This window comes from Phoca vitulina, unplaced genomic scaffold (assembly GCF_004348235.1).
Source record: "Phoca vitulina isolate PV1807 unplaced genomic scaffold, GSC_HSeal_1.0 scaffold33, whole genome shotgun sequence".
NCBI classification, from domain to species: Eukaryota; Metazoa; Chordata; class Mammalia; order Carnivora; family Phocidae; genus Phoca; species Phoca vitulina.
In genome coordinates, this window is record NW_022589736.1 from 1,041,238 (window position 1) to 1,057,145 (window position 15,908).

At 61.5% G+C, this 15,908-nt stretch overlaps 3 protein-coding genes across 4 annotated transcripts; 1 reads left to right on the top strand and 2 right to left on the bottom strand.

Annotated features, from left to right (window-relative positions):
* Positions 1 to 1,624: 1,624 nt before the first annotated feature.
* On the bottom strand, positions 1,625 to 6,083 carry SYNGR3 (synaptogyrin 3). 2 transcript variants are annotated; one of them, XM_032426023.1, is made up of 4 exons: positions 5,849 to 6,083; positions 3,409 to 3,646; positions 3,149 to 3,291; positions 1,625 to 1,943 (listed from the first exon to the last, which is right to left on the bottom strand). In XM_032426023.1, the coding sequence occupies exons 1-4, from the start codon at positions 5,945 to 5,947 to the stop codon at positions 1,788 to 1,790; spliced, it is 636 nt and encodes a 211-aa protein (XP_032281914.1). In that variant the 5' UTR covers positions 5,948 to 6,083; the 3' UTR covers positions 1,625 to 1,787. The 2 variants fall into 2 exon arrangements, with proteins under 2 accessions (XP_032281914.1, XP_032281913.1); XM_032426022.1 differs by having other exon boundaries at positions 1,625 to 3,069; positions 5,849 to 6,082.
* A 2,460-nt stretch (positions 6,084 to 8,543) lies between these two features.
* Positions 8,544 to 11,059, bottom strand: GFER (growth factor, augmenter of liver regeneration). Its single transcript, XM_032425789.1, has 3 exons — positions 10,718 to 11,059; positions 10,185 to 10,381; positions 8,544 to 9,303 (listed from the first exon to the last, which is right to left on the bottom strand). Exons 1-3 carry the CDS (start codon positions 10,976 to 10,978, stop codon positions 9,141 to 9,143), a joined length of 621 nt encoding a protein of 206 aa, XP_032281680.1. The 5' UTR covers positions 10,979 to 11,059; the 3' UTR covers positions 8,544 to 9,140.
* Positions 11,060 to 13,586: 2,527 nt separating this feature from the next.
* On the top strand, positions 13,587 to 15,891 carry NOXO1 (NADPH oxidase organizer 1). The gene is made up of 8 exons (XM_032425834.1): positions 13,587 to 13,792; positions 13,884 to 13,964; positions 14,148 to 14,223; positions 14,336 to 14,513; positions 14,650 to 14,831; positions 14,927 to 15,031; positions 15,262 to 15,379; positions 15,469 to 15,891. Exons 1-8 carry the CDS (start codon positions 13,727 to 13,729, stop codon positions 15,779 to 15,781), a joined length of 1,119 nt encoding a protein of 372 aa, XP_032281725.1. The 5' UTR covers positions 13,587 to 13,726; the 3' UTR covers positions 15,782 to 15,891.
* Positions 15,892 to 15,908: the final 17 nt, after the last annotated feature.

Genomic DNA, 15,908 nt, shown 5'->3' on the forward strand with positions numbered 1-15,908 from the left:
CCAACGAGAGACTTGCCCGAGACAGCCCTGCCTGCTTGGATGTGGCATAGCCAGCCCTCCAGCCCCAGGGACGGTTCTCAGCCCCGCTGCCCTCAACCGGGACATTATTAAATAGTTAGACGTGAACAAGTAACTGAGCTAAAAATCCCAGTGGATGGGTTCAGAAGCAAACAGGACCAAGCTGGGGAGATCTCCAGAGGCTGAGTTAGCTAGCCGGGGAACATGGCTCCGGAAGCTGCCTGCAGCACCTGATGGGGGTCCCAGGAACAGAAGGTGACACGTAGAGACATAATGACTCCTTTTCTGTGCGGTGAAGAAAAATAGAAAACAAGCACGGGGCGCCTGGCTGGCTGTGTCGGAGGAGCATGGGACGCTCGATCTCAGGGCCATGAGTTCAATCCCTACATTGGGTGTGGCGATTACTTAAAAATAAATAAAAGTAGGGGCGCCTGGGTGGCTCAGTTTGTTAAGCAACTGCCTTCAGCTCAGGTCATGATCCTGGAGTCCCGGGATCGAGTCCCGCATCAGGCTCCCTGCTCAGCGGGGAGTCTGCTTCTCCCTCTGACCCTCTCCCCTCTCTCATTCTCTCTGTCTCAAATAAATAACTTCTTTATAAAAAAATAAAAATAAATAAAAGTAAATGGTTGTTTAAAAAAAAAAAAACAGGATCCCTGGGTGGCTCAGTCGGTTACGCGTCTGCCTTCAGCTCAGGTCATGATCTCCAGGTCCCGGGATCGAGTCCCGCATTGGGCTTCCTGCTCAGTGGGGAGCCTGCTTCTCCCTCTCCCTCTGCTGCTCCCCCTGCTCGTGCTCTCTCTCTGTCAAATAAATAAATAAAATCTTAAAAAAAAAAAAGCACTAACAAGGATAATTTTTTTTTTTTTTTAAGATTTTATTTATTTATTTGACAGAGAGGGCAAGAGAGCACAAGCAGGGGGAACATTAGAGGGAGAGGGAGAAGCAGGCCCCCCGCCAAGCAGGGAGCCCGATGCGGGGCTCGATCCCAGGACGCTGGGATTGTGACCTGAGCCAAAGGCAGACGCTTAACCATTTGAGCCACCCAGGCGCCCCAAGGATAATTCTTTAAAAAGCCACATCTCGACACAACACAACTTAGAAAAAAATCCCAGTAAGTTTTACCAAAGGGAAAAAACAGATAACCCGCTAAAGAATACGAATCATACTGTCATCACTGCTCTCGTCAACAGTATAGGATCCTAAAGGAGAATACAGAAATACCTTCAAAGTTCTAAGGAACAAGACTTCACATTTATAGTCCCAGCAAAACAATCCTTGAAGAACGTGGTAGTAATATGAAAGAAGTTCACATCCACAGACTGATGAAGGAACTGCTAAAGTTGTGCGGCGACAAAAAATAATTCCTAGTCCTGCTGTTCTAAAAAGAAGAGGTGGGCATCTCCCCAGCATTTCCGAGAGTCGGCTTTGAGCAACCCAGGGGCAGCCCAGCGGGATGTGCAGTGGGGGCCTCAGGGACCCCCAGAATGTGGACATCAGCCTGGCCACCACCTGCTGCCCCTTCCTGGGTTCTGGGCCCCAAGGGGGCAGATCCCAACCTCGGGCACCCACAGGGGCAGGGGAAGAAATGACTCGGCCAGCCTCTGCACCAGGTAAACTCACTTACAGTCTTTTATTGTAAAGAAGTTGCAGTTGAAACATGGGACACTGAAGATACACAGTCACGGAGTGTTCTTTCAGAAGAGGGAGAGAAAGATCCATATATACAAAAACTGTAAACATGTTCACTTAAATACCCACACAGAATTGGTCTATGCTACAATGTAAAGGGTAGTCGCCCAACTGCAACTCCAGAGGGAGGTGCCTCTCTGTGAGAATGGAGCCCGGCAACTGCGTTTGGTATTGACATGACTTTGAGCGATGCATGAGTAGTCAGCTATGCAGAGGGACCCCAACCTCGGGCTGTGCTGTAAAACAGGGTGCAGGGCAGGTTGCTGAGGGGCTGGTCCGGGAAGCGGAGGGTAAAGGGGTTTGCACAGATGGGCCGTGTCCAGGGCACTGTGGGCACACAGAGCCTCTAGGCCTCCCTCCTTGTGAGGCACCTGTCTTGCCAGGCATCCAGGTGCCCCAAGCCTCCCTTGGGCAAGGTCTTACTGAAGGGGTGGGAGAGGGCTGGTGCCCAGGCCTACAGCCATGTTGTGCCTTCCTAGCCCGAAGTGCCCGCATCCGGGCAGGCTCCTGGGCCGAGGCAGGTAGGGGCAGGAGCAGGGGCCACAGACAGTGGGGCTGCTTGTGGGGAACTATGAGGTGAAGCCCGAAGACCTGACCACGATCACAACATCAACAGGACCAGGCTACTCTAGCGAGCCCGTGAAAGCAAACGGATGGAGGCTCCAGACAGTGTGCACACAGCCCCGCAGGGTGAACCACCACAACTCCGGAGCAGGGACCGTCACTACCCCTAGGGACATGGGATGGGAGCAGTGCCCATGCTCCCGGGGACAGCCCCTGCACCTAGCTACAGAGGGCAGCTAGACCCCTGACCCCAGAGTGGACAGGTGAGCCACGGGCTAGCTGGCTCCTGAGAGGAATGACCTGCTCGCAGGCTGATCCGCTAGAGGCTGGAGGATACATGTCCAAGGCTGCACTGTCCCCTCCTCAGGACCTCAGGCCTGGGGTCAGCGACTAAGGGGACAGGGGGAACTTGGGGTGAGGGGGCAGCCTAGGCACCCTGGGAGCTACCCTCTCTCGGCCCCAGAGGGCCCACAGTGGCCACCCTTTCTGTCCCCGGCACTAGGCCAGGAGGACCTGAGGGAGGTCCCAGGAAACCCTGGACCCTGGCTTGGGGGCAGCCTTCCAGCCCCGGTGGGGGCCTGCCGGCCACTAGTAGGCAGGCACCTGGTACCCTTTGGGGCTGGTGTCCAGGGTCTCGGTGAAGGGAGGGCTCTGGTAGGTCTCGGTGCCCTCCACGCCGCTGCCCACCGGGTAGCCAGGGTAGGCCTGACCCGCCCCGGCGCCCAGCTGTTCGGTGGCAAAGAGCGACATGTCCGTGCCCAGGCGGAACCGCTTCAGGGCCTTCACAGTGAGCGCCACCTGAGGGGGAGCCCGGGGTCAGCCAGCACCGACCCCGCCCCACCCCGGCCCCGGCCCGGCCCCCGCCGGCCGCACTCACCCAGCTGAGGATGGAGAAGAAGCTGAAGGCGATGGCGGCCCGCGCCGCGTCTCCCGCCTGCAGCGTGCCGAGCCCGGGCGCCGTGCGCTGCCACTGGTTGGTGAGGAAGCAGAAGCCCACGAACCACAGGAAGGACCAGAGCCCTGCGGGCAGGCGGGAGAGTCAGGGGAGGCCCCGCCCCCCGCCGGGCCTCGCCCCCGCACGCGCGGGCAAGCTCCGCCCCGCCCCTCGGCCCCGCCCCTCGGCCCCGGCCCGCCCACCTGAGAAGCCCAGGTCGAGCAGCACCGCGCGGCGGCGGTCGCGGACGCTGCTGATCTGCTGGAAGCGCAAGTCGAGCAGCAGGAAGACGGCGCAGGCAAGGAAAGCCCCAAGGCCGAGCGCGACGCCGAAGCGGCAGGCGCCCGCGTTCCCGTTGAAGACGCAGCGCAGCTCGGGCCCGCTGTCGGTGTTCACGTAGCCCTCGTTGATGATGGGCCCGAAGACGGCGATGGAGAACACCTGCGGGCGGCGGGCGGCGCTCAGGGCCCTGCGGTGGTCCCCTTAGCCGCTGTCTCTGTCACCCACCGCGACTGCTCACGCCCTCAGGCCTGTCCCCACGTTCCCCAGCAGCACGGGGCCCATTTGTGGGTGGGGTCTTCGGGCACCCCTCCCTTAATACCTGCCTCAGGTATTTTAAATTTATGGACAGCATTACTAGTGAGCATCTACTATGCCCAAGCACTATGCTTAAAACCGCTACTTTACATGCATTCCTCCTAGAATCCTCCCCTCAAACCACAAGGGGGCCGTTGTCATCCCCTTTATAGATGGGGAAATTGGGGCTTCAATTAGTGAAGTCACTTGGCTGATAAAAGACGGGGCTAACTTTCAAACTGGGTCACTGGCACTGTGTGGGGCCCACAGGGTGTCTGCATGGCCCCCTCGAAACTGTAGGAACAGGAGCCTTCACCTGGACCAGTGATTCCTAGGCTCCAGCGGGTGACGCTGTGGGAGGCAGGTGTGGAGAAGGGGGGGGCGAGAGCACAGGGGGGAGCAGCGCAAGGACAGGGGCACAGCTGTCACCCAGCCCTTCATGGAACCCACCCTCAGCATCTGGGAGCTGTGTGGCCCTGCTTCCTAACATGCCAAATATAGTAACAGGTACAGCTCATGGAGTGTTGGGGCCAGAGAAAATAATGCCCACCCAGCATCCTGCACTTGGTGGGCACCCAATGGATGATAGCCCCGTGTGACTGATTATTAGCATCATAAGTGTTTGGGCTCAAAGGCGATAGTATTGGGGCACCTAGGTGGATCAGCTGGGTGAGCGTCTGATTCGATTTCGGTTCAGGTAGTGATCTCATGGGTCATTGGATTGAGCCCCGAGTAGGGCTAGGGCTCCGGGCTTAGCAGGGAGTATGCCCGAAATTTTCACTCTCCCTCTGTCTTCCCCCAACTGGTGCGCTCTCTAATAAACAAACAAACAAACAAACAAGTCCTTTTTTAAAAAGGTGATACTGTTGAACTCTGGGGCTCAGCCAACTTCAGCATCCCCTTACCACAAGGGCTGAAAGGCAGGCAGGTGGTAGATCATAGTCATTTTACACTTTTTTTTTTTTTAAGTAGGCTCCACGCCCAACGTGGGGCTTGAACTCATGACCCTGAGTTGCATGCTCTGAAGACTGAGCCAACCAGGCGCCTCTGGACCAGTCATTTTAAACCAGATGCTGCTCTTTTAGCTCTGGGCAGCCTGTGTTTCTAAAAAAAAGACCTCCAGTTTCAACTTCATTTCTCCTCCCCCTCTCCAGCTCCTTGAGATGGAGTCAAGAGGGAAACCCAGGTGCAGGGCATGGACATGTGCCCCCAGAGTGGTCCACAAGTCGGACCAGAGCTGGCACCAGAACACAAGGTTCCTCCTTCCTAATCTGCGCAAAGTCACCCCACCCTGGGCACCGCTCTCCTTGAAGACAAGCCAGTAGGTGCAGCTGGCTGGCACCAGGTGCCACCAGCTAAATAAAACCCAGAGATCGTCACCCCACCTTCTCATCTCTCCTGCCTGGAGAGGTGGGAAGGAGGAGCAGGCCACCTGGCCTAGGGATGCCCCAGTAGTCTAGGCTGTCCCCAAATCTGCCCCTCCCACACCACCCCCAGGAAGCCCTCCCCGTGCAGAGCCCCTTCTTGCTGCCCCACCCAGAGGAATCCCAGCGCACCCCCCACATACACACACAATTGCAACTGGAGGGCCTGGGAAAGGGCCAGCTCCCTTGGAAGGAACCTGGAGGCTGTGTGTGCGGGAGAAGCAGGTGTAAGCGCTGCCTGATAGTACTCGGCTTCCATAGCCCCCTCCTCGTGCTGAGGCTGAGTGCTCAGACCCAATCCCGTCCCCGCCCCTGTGTCCGCTTCCAGGTCGTGAGAACAGGAAAAACGGGGCGAGGGCTGAGGAAGGGGACGGAGTTAGACCTAAGGAGGAATTGGAGGATGGGGGCGGCGGGCGGTGACCTCTCAAGGTCCCCGGCGGTTGCCGTCGGCCCCTCCCCCTCCCGCAGGTGGGCGCGCCCAGCCCGGTGACGTCACCCCAACCTGCGGCTGGCGGGGGAGGGGCCGGCGGGGACGAGGATGGGGTTGAGGGGCGAGGGGGCGAGGGGCAGCGGGGAGGGACGAGGGACGAGAGGCAAGGCGGGACCCGGGACCGGGGCGGGGGCCGGGACCGGGGCCACTCACCCAGGACGCGACCCGCAGTAGGGTCTGCGGCCGCCGCGCGAAGCTCACGGGGTCCATGGCGGCCCCCGCGCGGCCCGCGCCGAACGAGCCTCCCTCCATGGCCAGCCCAGGAGGGACGCGCGCCCCCGGCGCCCTCTGTCTGTCTGTCCGTCCGGCCGGCCCCGCCCGAGGCCGCCCGGGTGTGCTGCCGAAGGTGCTGGTGCTGGTGCTGCCGCCGCTGCCGCCGCCTCCCGGGAGCGCGCGCCGGCCGCGGCGGGGGCGCGCGGGGCGGGGCCGAGCCCTTGCCCCCCCGCCAACTGGTCCGCTTGCGGGGCTGGAGCCCGCCCCTCCCTCCGCCGCCCCGCCCACAATCCCTTCACCTGCTAGACCCGAGTCTGAGATGCGAGACCACCCCCCAGGCCCCAAGAGGGGCAGGGGCTCGGGGCCTGGGGACTGAGTCCACCACCGCCCCTCACAGGTGAAGTCAGGAGTCAGCAGGGAAGGTGGACGCTAGGCTCAGCCTTTGCGGCAACCAGGCCAAGGAACAGACAAACCTGACTCCGCCCCTCTGAGCTGGGCCCTTTCGTGAGTAAAGGGGTAACAGAGGTCCAAGGGCTCCAGGTCTTCCCAATGGCTGCAGCTCCCCGTTTCAGCCCTCAGGAAAGGGGAGCCCGACTCCCTGAACCTGGTTCCCCCTTAGACCAGTTATTGGGTCCTTTCCTATGAACCCCCCAATTGCACCCTAGCTTCTCCTTCAGAGGGTTCTAGCCTCCCTGACAGGGAGGGAGAAGGCCTCTGCCCCCCAGGGGCACTTGTCCAGGAGGGCAGAGCCCACAGACCAGCATGGGTGGGAGTTGGGACATCTCTGCTCCTTTCTTGTGGGTGGATGTTGTCATTCCAAGGGTGCTCACTGAGCCCTTCACACTCCTGGGTCTCCCCAACTGACATGTGGCTGGCATGTTTAGTCAGGGGCTGAGGGGTGGGAAGAAGCGTGAGAGATGGGGAATTTGACTAAGCTGGGGGTCCTTGCTGGGTCTCTTCTGCAGATCCGCCAGCCCAAGTTCGACAGGGTCCCTCCCTCGTGTTCCTGGCCAGCCTGGCAGGGTCCCGGATGACTGCTATGTTTCTGCCTAGGGCATTGAAAGAAACATTTGCATCTGTTGAGCATTTACAGTGCCAGGCGCTTCACAAGGCCCTGTGGGGGGTAGGGACTGTCTTCATACCACACACGGACAGCCGGTTGACTTCTTCCACCACATCAGGAAGTCAAGAGCTGGGACTCAAAGGGTCCCTGCTGTGCTGTCCGTGTGGACGGAAGAGGACACCTGGTCCACCGCCTGTGGAACCCACCCCAAGGCAGGTGTGGCCAGATGTGCCACCCACGAGTCTTCCTGCAAGTCCCCGACACTGGGTATCCAGTCTGTCCTGAGCAGTAGCCACTTCCCCTTTGGTTGCCCCCTTTAGTGCCAGGGCGATCCAGACATCCCCACCCTCCTGGAAATGCTTGCGGATGTCACCCTCTCCTCACGTCCCTCTTTCACCAGCCCCTCTCATCGCCCTTTCGGGGTTCTCTCTTCTTGTCCACCCTGTGAGCTCCTGTAACCTCTGAACCTTGGGAGCCCTAGGGTATGATCCTGGGGCTTTTCTCCTCCCTCTCTGCCCAGTCCCTTGGTCTGCGAGCTGACAGCTTGAACCAGAACCTCACCTCAAACTACAGTCCCACTTGTCTTAGCCTGGATTAGGGGGTGAAATCTCCAGGAAGCCAGAGTTAGGGGAAGACGGAAGGGAGGCAGGACAGGAGAGCACATCCAGGCGCTCTGTTCCTGAGCCAGGCACGGCTTCCCTGGAGAAGTTGACTGGTTCTCCAACTAGTGGCTGACTTCGGAGAGGCCAGAAGAAAACCACGTGTTGGGAACAATTCCTCGATGGGAGGAACGAGGAGCAATTTCTCTGTTGGCTGCTCCCTGCCTCCCATTTCTTTGCATCGCTGTCCTCTCTGGGGAAGGCCCTGCCGAAGCCAGAGCCCCTGTGGCGCCCGCTGGGTGAAGGTGCCGAGGAAGCCGAGCCAAAGGGAGAGGCTAAGATGCTACCGGGAGAGAGACGAGCAGTGCATGACGACCGCAGGGAGGGCATACTGTTGCTGGTCCGTTCCAGCTGGGAGCCAAGCCTGGGAGCAGGTGTGGCTGAGCAGACCTGGCAAGGCCCAAAAGCTACATGCAGGTCACCCCTACGCCTGCCCCACCTACAGCGTTCTCCGGAGCACAGATCCCGAGAGCATCTTCATCCTCCCAGTGCTAGGGCCCAAACCCCCCAGTCAACCCTGGCTCCTTTCTCTCCGCCTGTCGATCTGCTCTGACCCACCCAGGTGCCACAGGGGTACCTGCCGTCCCTGCTCCCACCCATACCTGCCTCATCCTAGCTCAACAGCCAGAGAAACCTTTCAGAAGTCATCGTGCCATTCCTCAGCTCCAAATCCTCCAAGACCTTCCTGTCGTGGGAGGAGAGTATTAAAACAATGTCCTTGCTGGGACATGAAGACTTGGTGCCATCCGACCTCCCACTGATCTCTGACCCTCCCTCAGCTCCAGCACTCGGCTTCCCAGGCTGCCCCTCCTGCAGAGCAGAACCTGGATGGAAGGAAGCAGCAAAGGCAGGTCCTGCCCATCGCCGCAAGTCCCAGCACAAAACACACCAAAGCCAGACCCTCAGTCACTTCTCTACCATTTTATTTTGGTCTCCAGCTCTGAGAAGGCTGGCCCCGCAAAGCCTCTTGACAGGCCTGGTACAGATACGTGCAATTGGAGGCGGGCAGCAGCGCTGGCAGGCCCTCAGAGAAAGCCTGCCTGTGCTTTCCTCGTAGGCTCTGAGCCGGGAGGAGAGCTCAGCCCCCGGGCCTCTTCTGCGAATGGCCAACAGCACACGGCCTATGTCCCTTGCTACAGGGTAGGGAGACAGTGGCCTAGCCCTCCCTCAAGGAGCAGGACAGGTGGCCCAGGCGGGCCCGTCACCTTCTTGTGCAGGGAAGTGGGCACCAGGGTGCAGGGTGAGCAGCAGGCCGCCCAGCCCGGGCTGCTCCTGTCTCCTTCACCGGCAGCCCACGGGGAGGAGCACGGGCCGCTGGGGTGTCTGCAGCAGGCACCTCTGCTTTTCCTCCAAACCTAAGAGGGAAGGGGCCCCCGAGCAGTGTCTGGGGACATCCAACTGACACACGACAGGCTCTGGCTCTGACGCACTTTAATGAGTGCCCCGTCCCCCTCTGGCCAGGCTGCCCGGAGGCCCCGGGCTGCTGTCCCACACCTCTGCCGGCCACCATCTAGTCACAGGAGCCATCCTTCCAGCCATCCCGCCAGCGCTCGTCCACTTGCGAGCAGTCGAAGTCCGGCTTGCCCAGCTTGCGGTTCACTTCATTGTGCAGGCGGCACAGCCACTGGCTGAAGCATGCCCGAGTGCGTGTGTCTGGCTGGTTCCTGCGTATCCTGTGGGGGAAGCAGGTGGAAGGTGGGGACAGGCCGCGGCTCCTTGCCGGCTCCGTGCAGTCGGGAGAGCTGGGGCGGCTGTCGCTACAGCCAGTAGGGCCTTTGTGCTCTGAGAGACAGGCATTCCCAGAACAGGGCTGACCCTGCACTGTCCAACAGTGGCACACTCCTAGGCCTGCTCAACCCCTCAGCTGGGGAGCTCGGCAAACCCGGACGAGAACTCAAAGCAAGACAATAAGGCACCAATCATGCAACTTTACAACCTCATAACAATCAGGAAGCCTCACCCCAGCATCCCTGGCCCCAGGCAGTGTGTGAAGAGGTGGGGCAGCACAAAGGCATAACTGAAAACGAGACCTGTTTCTAGCACCTGGGGCCCGGGGGCCTCGGCCTAGCAAGAGAGCTGTTCTAACTGCCCAGGCTTCAAATGGCAAGGGCTGCCCTGGCCCCCACATTCAGCGCAGAAACACTTATAGGTACCAAACAACAGCTCTTGGGCTCCCCAGGGAGGAAAAGGTGGCTCCCAGAAGCAAAAGCAGTGGGTTCTCAAGGCCTTAAAATCAGCAGTCCTGCTCCAGAAGTCAGGCAAAGTGGACTCATTAACCTGCTCGAGCCTCCAGGAGTACCAAGCAAGGGACTCTGCAAGTGAAGCTGGGCCGAGAGCCTCTGGTTGCAGGAGCAGCAGCCCCAGGCAGCTTGGCCCTTGAGGGGAAAGGAGACCGCTTACTTGATCCAATGCCCACTGTTGGTGGTCCCTACTCTGGGCGACCCTCTGCACCTGCTTCTCCAGGCTCCCCTTTATGACATCAGCCAGGGGGGCCCCAGACCCTGGCTCCAGGAGGGATGGCTCTGCTGCCCACAGACAATGCAGACACACTTACCTCTTCCTTATATCTTCGGCACACTCCTCACACGGATAAAACTTGGAAAATAAATGTATGAACTGGGCCATGTCTTGCTGCTGTTCAGGGGTGGGCAGATCGGGGTAGTAGGCGGCCAGGGTGTGGAGGACAGCCCAGCTGTGGCGGCCCAGTTCCTCGCGGTCCTGAGGACAATCTTCCCTAAACTTGCTGTCCCGCTGCGGAAGGAGGCCGACCAAGGGTCAGTTCGCCTCCCCGGACCGGAAGCCCGCAGAGCTCCCGTTTTCCCCCGCCCCAGTCAGAGGCCCACTGACTCGAGACGGAAGCCCTGCGGCCGCCGATCCCGCACACGAGTGGCTGAAACCCTAAAGGCCGGGCCTCCCTTGGGGGCAAGGTGTAGGGACAGCCCACCCTGGTTGGGGAGGGGGCACAAGTCTGTGAGGCATAGGGTCCGTGAGACCGCTCGGCTTGGGCCTCCGGAGGTCGGCGCAGACGCCCGAGAACAAGGTGTGGGGGCCGGGACCAGGGGAGGTGGCGGCCCCGGGCATCTGCACCTTCTGCTGCGTCCGCATCCACGTCTTGAAGTCCACGCAGGCCCGGCAGGGCCGCCTCCGGGAGGTGTCCTCAGCGACCTGAGGATCGGGGGTCGGCGTCGGGGCTGGCGTCGGGGCCGAGGCGGCGGCATCTCTCCGCCCCGCGCCCCGGCCGCGCGCGTCCGTCACTAGGTCGTCCATCACCTCTGAGCGCGCGCCGCCGGGCAGGAAGGAGAAGAGGCTCCCGCCGCAGAAGCGGCCCCGCTCGCCGGGCGCCGCCATGTTGACCGCGCAATGCCTGCCGGGCCAGCTCGGCCTCCAGATGGGCCTCCAAGTCGGTCTCCAGGCCAGCGCGCGCGCCGCTGCTAGGGCGCGGCCACAGGAGCCGGTCGCGCGCGCCGCGGGCGCGGAGGCCGTGCTCGAGCTGGGGCCGGGGCTGGGGGCGGGCGGAGGGGTGGGGCTCTGGCCCGCGGCGCACGCCCCAGAGGCCGCAGAGCCGGTGGCCGGGGTCTGGGCCGGCGCGGGCGCGGGGCTGGACGCCCGGGTCCGGGCCGCCCGGGTCCTGGCCGCGCCCCTGGGCCTCGATCCGCGTCCCGAGCCTGACTTGCGTCGCACGTGGCTGCGCTCCCGCTTCCTCCAGTAGAAGAGCAGCGTGTTGTGGAAACCACGCCGCCGCCGCGCCGTGGACTCAGGCTGCGGCGGAGGCGAAGTCCGTGTTCCGGCCCGTGACGCCCCCATCGCTCCGCTCTGACCGCCCCGCGTGCCCGCGGCCAGGCTGTGTGCCCTCAGCTGGGGCGCGCCCAGGGGCCGGCCGCACGGCGCCCTGGCAACGCGGGGTGGCGCGGTGAGCGCACAGAGTGGGGCGCGCGCTAGGGCCTGGGTCCCGCGGGTCCGCCCGGGCGACTGGCGCCATGGTAACGGGCGCCGGCGGGTCTCTGGGCTCCTGAGGGCAAGGAGTAGCCTGGATCCCTATAACCTGCCTGAAGGGGTTATAGCCACGTCGGGAGTGGCCGCAGCTTCTATACGTACATTTCATTCATCCTGCAAATATTTGTGGTAGTGTCTAATCTGTTCCAAGTACTGGTCCAGGCGCTGGGCAGGGCGGGGCACAAGATCCGTCCCTGACCTCCTCTCTAGGCTCATTGTCCATTGGTCAAGACGGAAAAAGCAAAAACAAAACAAAAAAGGAGTCACACTAACAAATATTCCCTGACAAACGGGTGGGAACCATGAACAGGGGTGTGGTAAATCCGGGAGGCTTCCTTGAGGAGGTGACACTTAGGCAGAGGGCTGAAGGATGAGGAATCAGCTGAGGAGGGCAGTCAAGGCCAAGGCTGGAGGTGGGCATGGGCAGAAAGGCCAGTGGAACAGGACTTGGGGAAGGTGGTGAGAGGAGAGGTCCAAAGGTGGGCAGGAGCACATGGAGCTGCCATGGGAGCTGGGAATTTAAGGACCATAGGAAGGTGCTGGACAATTTGGGGCAGGGCCACCCCAACCTGATCCCCTTTGTGTTTTGTAAAGATTTCTCTGGAGGGTGGATTTCATAGGAGCTAGTGAGGAATACGGGCGCAGGGCGGGGGGGGGGCAGTTGTCCAAGGGATAGATGAGCCTGTGGTCTATGGAGAGAGAGAATGAAAAGGAACCAGGGTTGCCGGGGGTGTGAAGCAGGGGCTGTCAGTTGGGGCAGGGAGGGGGCCTCAGCACCCTTTAGGAGGTCCCTGGCTGTGAATAAACAGGCCCTCTCCCAGCTTTTCTCCTGGTCTTCCAGGGGAGAAATGTCTGCCCCACCCTGGACCCTGCCAGTCCAGGCCAGGCCACTGAGGTCGGGGAGAGCGTGACAGCTGGGCTGAAGGCACGCTGCAATTCAGGCCTATGTCAGCAGGTGTTTGTTGCCTGGGCCAAGACCAGGGAAGGTTTGAGAGCCGCTGGTTGGACAGGTGCACAAAGGCCCTTTGTCAAGGCTAGGGTGATTTCCGGGAGGGATGTCCTAGAGGCTAACCCCTCCCTGGACAGCTTAGGGTAGGAGTCCCAACCTAGAGCTGGTGGCCCCAGCAGCACGAAGAGCCAAAATATACCAGGGTTGGATGGAGCTCTGGAAGTCTTTCCTATAAGGAAGCAGCCCAGACATGTGGGGTACCTGAGCATACGCTCTCTGGGGATTCTAGGGTCCAACCCCTCTTCACCCCAGTTAGTGGGGGAATTGTGACTTCTGATCTCAGGCTGTGTTTGCAGTAAATTGTGATAAATCATAAATTTAGAGGCAGCTCTCAAAACAGTCCTAGTCACCAACCCCCCTCCCCAAGTGCCAGTGACTGCAGAGAGAGACCCTCTTTGTCCTGCCCCAAGTCTCCCCACCACAGGGGAACCTCTGGGGTGAGCCTGTGAGGTCAACCCCTACATCCAGAAAAACTGACATTAATTATCTATTTAATACAAATTTCCTCCTCTGTGATTTGGAAACATTAAGAGACCTTTCCTCCAATGTGAGCCAAACAAAGTACATAAAGCTTTTAGCACTGGGTCCTTGGTTCCTGATGACAACAGCAGTCAGCTTCCAAGGTGAATTCAAAGACAGAGCCCTGGGGACATGCCCTGGAGGAGGCTCCGCTAGTCCCAGCACCACACCGGGTGTGGGAGAGCCAGGAGAGCCGGGCCAAGCCTGGCGGCACTTTGAGGACTCTTCCTTTTCCTCCTCCTCCCACAGGCCAGACTCATGCCTGAGGGACTCAGGCCGCCGTCCCCACCCTCCACCGCCTCTCTGCCCCCCCCCCCCCAAGCCCTGTCCTGTCCCTCTACCCGGATCTACTCTGGGCACAGTGAGGAAGCTGGGAAAGACCCAGGGGCAAGGCAGCGATACAAGGACCTGGCAGGTCTGGGGCGTAGCCGGGGAATTCCAATCAGTCTTCCAGGTGCCCGGAGCCCCCCGCCTTCTCCCCCCACCCCCCACCGTGTGAGCCAGGACGCAGTGGGACCCTTGGCCACAGTTTGCCAGCTCCAGAAGCCCAGGACCGGAACCCGTGAGGCACAGCGATGGACGGCCCCCGGTACCCGGTGTCAGTGTGCGCAGCGGCCCTAGTGCAGACAGCGCGGCTTCAGGTATGATGGGCGGAGTCCCTGCCAGCCCCAAGGAAGAAGGAAGGAATTCCTGGCCCAGGACCTCCAAGGCGCCCCAACCTTTCTCCAACAGACATTTGCCTTCTCTGTGCACTGGTCGGATGACAGCGACACTTTCGTGCGCAGGAGCTGGGATGAATTCAAGACGCTCCAGGTGAGTGAGCCTGGTGCGAACCCGACTGCCCCCGCTGCCGGAGGGACCAATAGCCCGCACCTGGGCATTTGCCCTTGAGCCCGTGAGGGCGTCTAGCCCCTACGACCCCCATCCCGGCAAGGAACCCTCACCCTCCCAACGGAACCCGTGGACTCTGAGACTGATTCGCTGGTTCTCCCTTAGAAGACCCTCAAGGAAACCTTCCCAGTAGAGGCGGGCCTGCTGCGGAGATCTGACCGCGTTCTCCCCAAGCTTCCCGGTGAGGCCGTTAGGGAGGCCCGCAAGGATCCCGGGAGGGGCAGGGGCACCAGTGGCCTGGTGGAGGGAACCCTGGGGCGGGGTCCCACAGTCCGTTCCCGTCGTGCCCGCAGACGTATCGCTGTTGGTACGCGGGGGGCGCACGGGCCGCGGCCTGGCGCGCCTGCGGCTGCTGGAGACCTATTCGCGGGCGCTGCTGGCTGCGGCGGCGCGCGTGTCTCGGAGCCCAGCGCTCACCGGCTTCTTTGCACCGCAACGCCTGGACCTGGAGCCTGCGCTGCCACTCGGCAGGTGCCTGACTCGTCCCCAACTCCCTGCCCGCAAAAGCCCTTGGAGGCTGGGGGAGGAGTGAAGGCTGGGCGGACTGGGGAGGGGTGGCAGGCCCTCACCACACTTCCCACCCGCCCCTCGCCTGTACCCTTCCCAGTCTGGTGATCCTGCCCACTCCTGAAGAGCCCCTACCCCGCCCGGCGGACAGCCTTGCCATCCGTGGCCTGGAGGCTCAGAGCCTGCGCTGCCTGCAGCCCTTCAGCACCCAGGACACGCAGGGCCGACCTTTCCATGCACGGGCCCAGGAGATCCTAGACGTGCTGCTGCGACATCCCTCAGGTGGGGCTGGACAGGACTGAGAGAGCTCGCCCATTTGCCCCCAGGACCCAAGAGGGCTTGGGGGGTCTGAACCTCCGGCCACCTCTTGCGCACAGGCTGGTGGCTGGTGGCAAACGAAGACCAGCAGACAGCGTGGTTTCCTGCTCCCTACCTGGAGGAAGCGGCCCCAGGTCAAGAACGACGATCCCTAGGGAGTAGTGGTAATTACCCATCCCACCCCCACCCCCCAAGCCAGCCACCACCACTGGGCAGTGTGCGGCAAAGCTGGGCTACAGGAAACAGCTGAGCGAGCGCTGGACATGGGGACAGAGTGTCCTTGGTCCCATCATCTGGGGGATGCCTGAAGGTGGTGACTCCATGGGCGGAGGAGATAGAGGTGGGAGTCCTGGTCCCTGAGGCCTCGCAGTGACCCCCAAATACCCACTCCCAGGCTCTCAATTCTGCGCTTTTCAAGCCTATGAGAGCAGCCACGCAGATGAACTGTCAGTGCCTGCGGGGGCGCGCGTGCGCGTGCTGGAAACTTCGGATCGTGGCTGGTGGCTCTGCAGGTGCGCGGGGGTGGAGCTTGGGCAGAGCCCAGGATGGGGGGAGGATCCAGCGACAGCCAAACCCCACCCTCCTCCCCGCCCCCTCGCAGGTTCGGAGGGCGCTGCGGTCTCCTCCCCGCTGTGCTGCTGCGACCCGACGGGCTGGGCGCGCTCCTGAGTGGCGCAGGGCTCCACCGCGAGGACGACCGTGAGGAGGACAGGGTGGGAGAGGCCCAAGGCTCCCCAGAGAACCCCCAGGCCACAACCCCTCCCCCTACCGTGCCCACCCGCCCTCTGTTGAGCGCCATCCAGAGCCGCTGCTGCACCATAACCCGCAGGGCACTGGCACGCAAGGACCCCCGCGAGGGCGTGTGGAGCTGCACAGAGGGCAGGCCCAAAGCCCCAGACCCCAGGGATGACTGACACCAGCCATGCCGCCACCACCGCCACCACCACCACCACCACCACGACGGCTGGGGGAGGAGTATTTGAGGGTGGGACCCTCTGGCTGGCAGGGCCAGGAAACCATACTCTCCCATTTCCAGAGCAA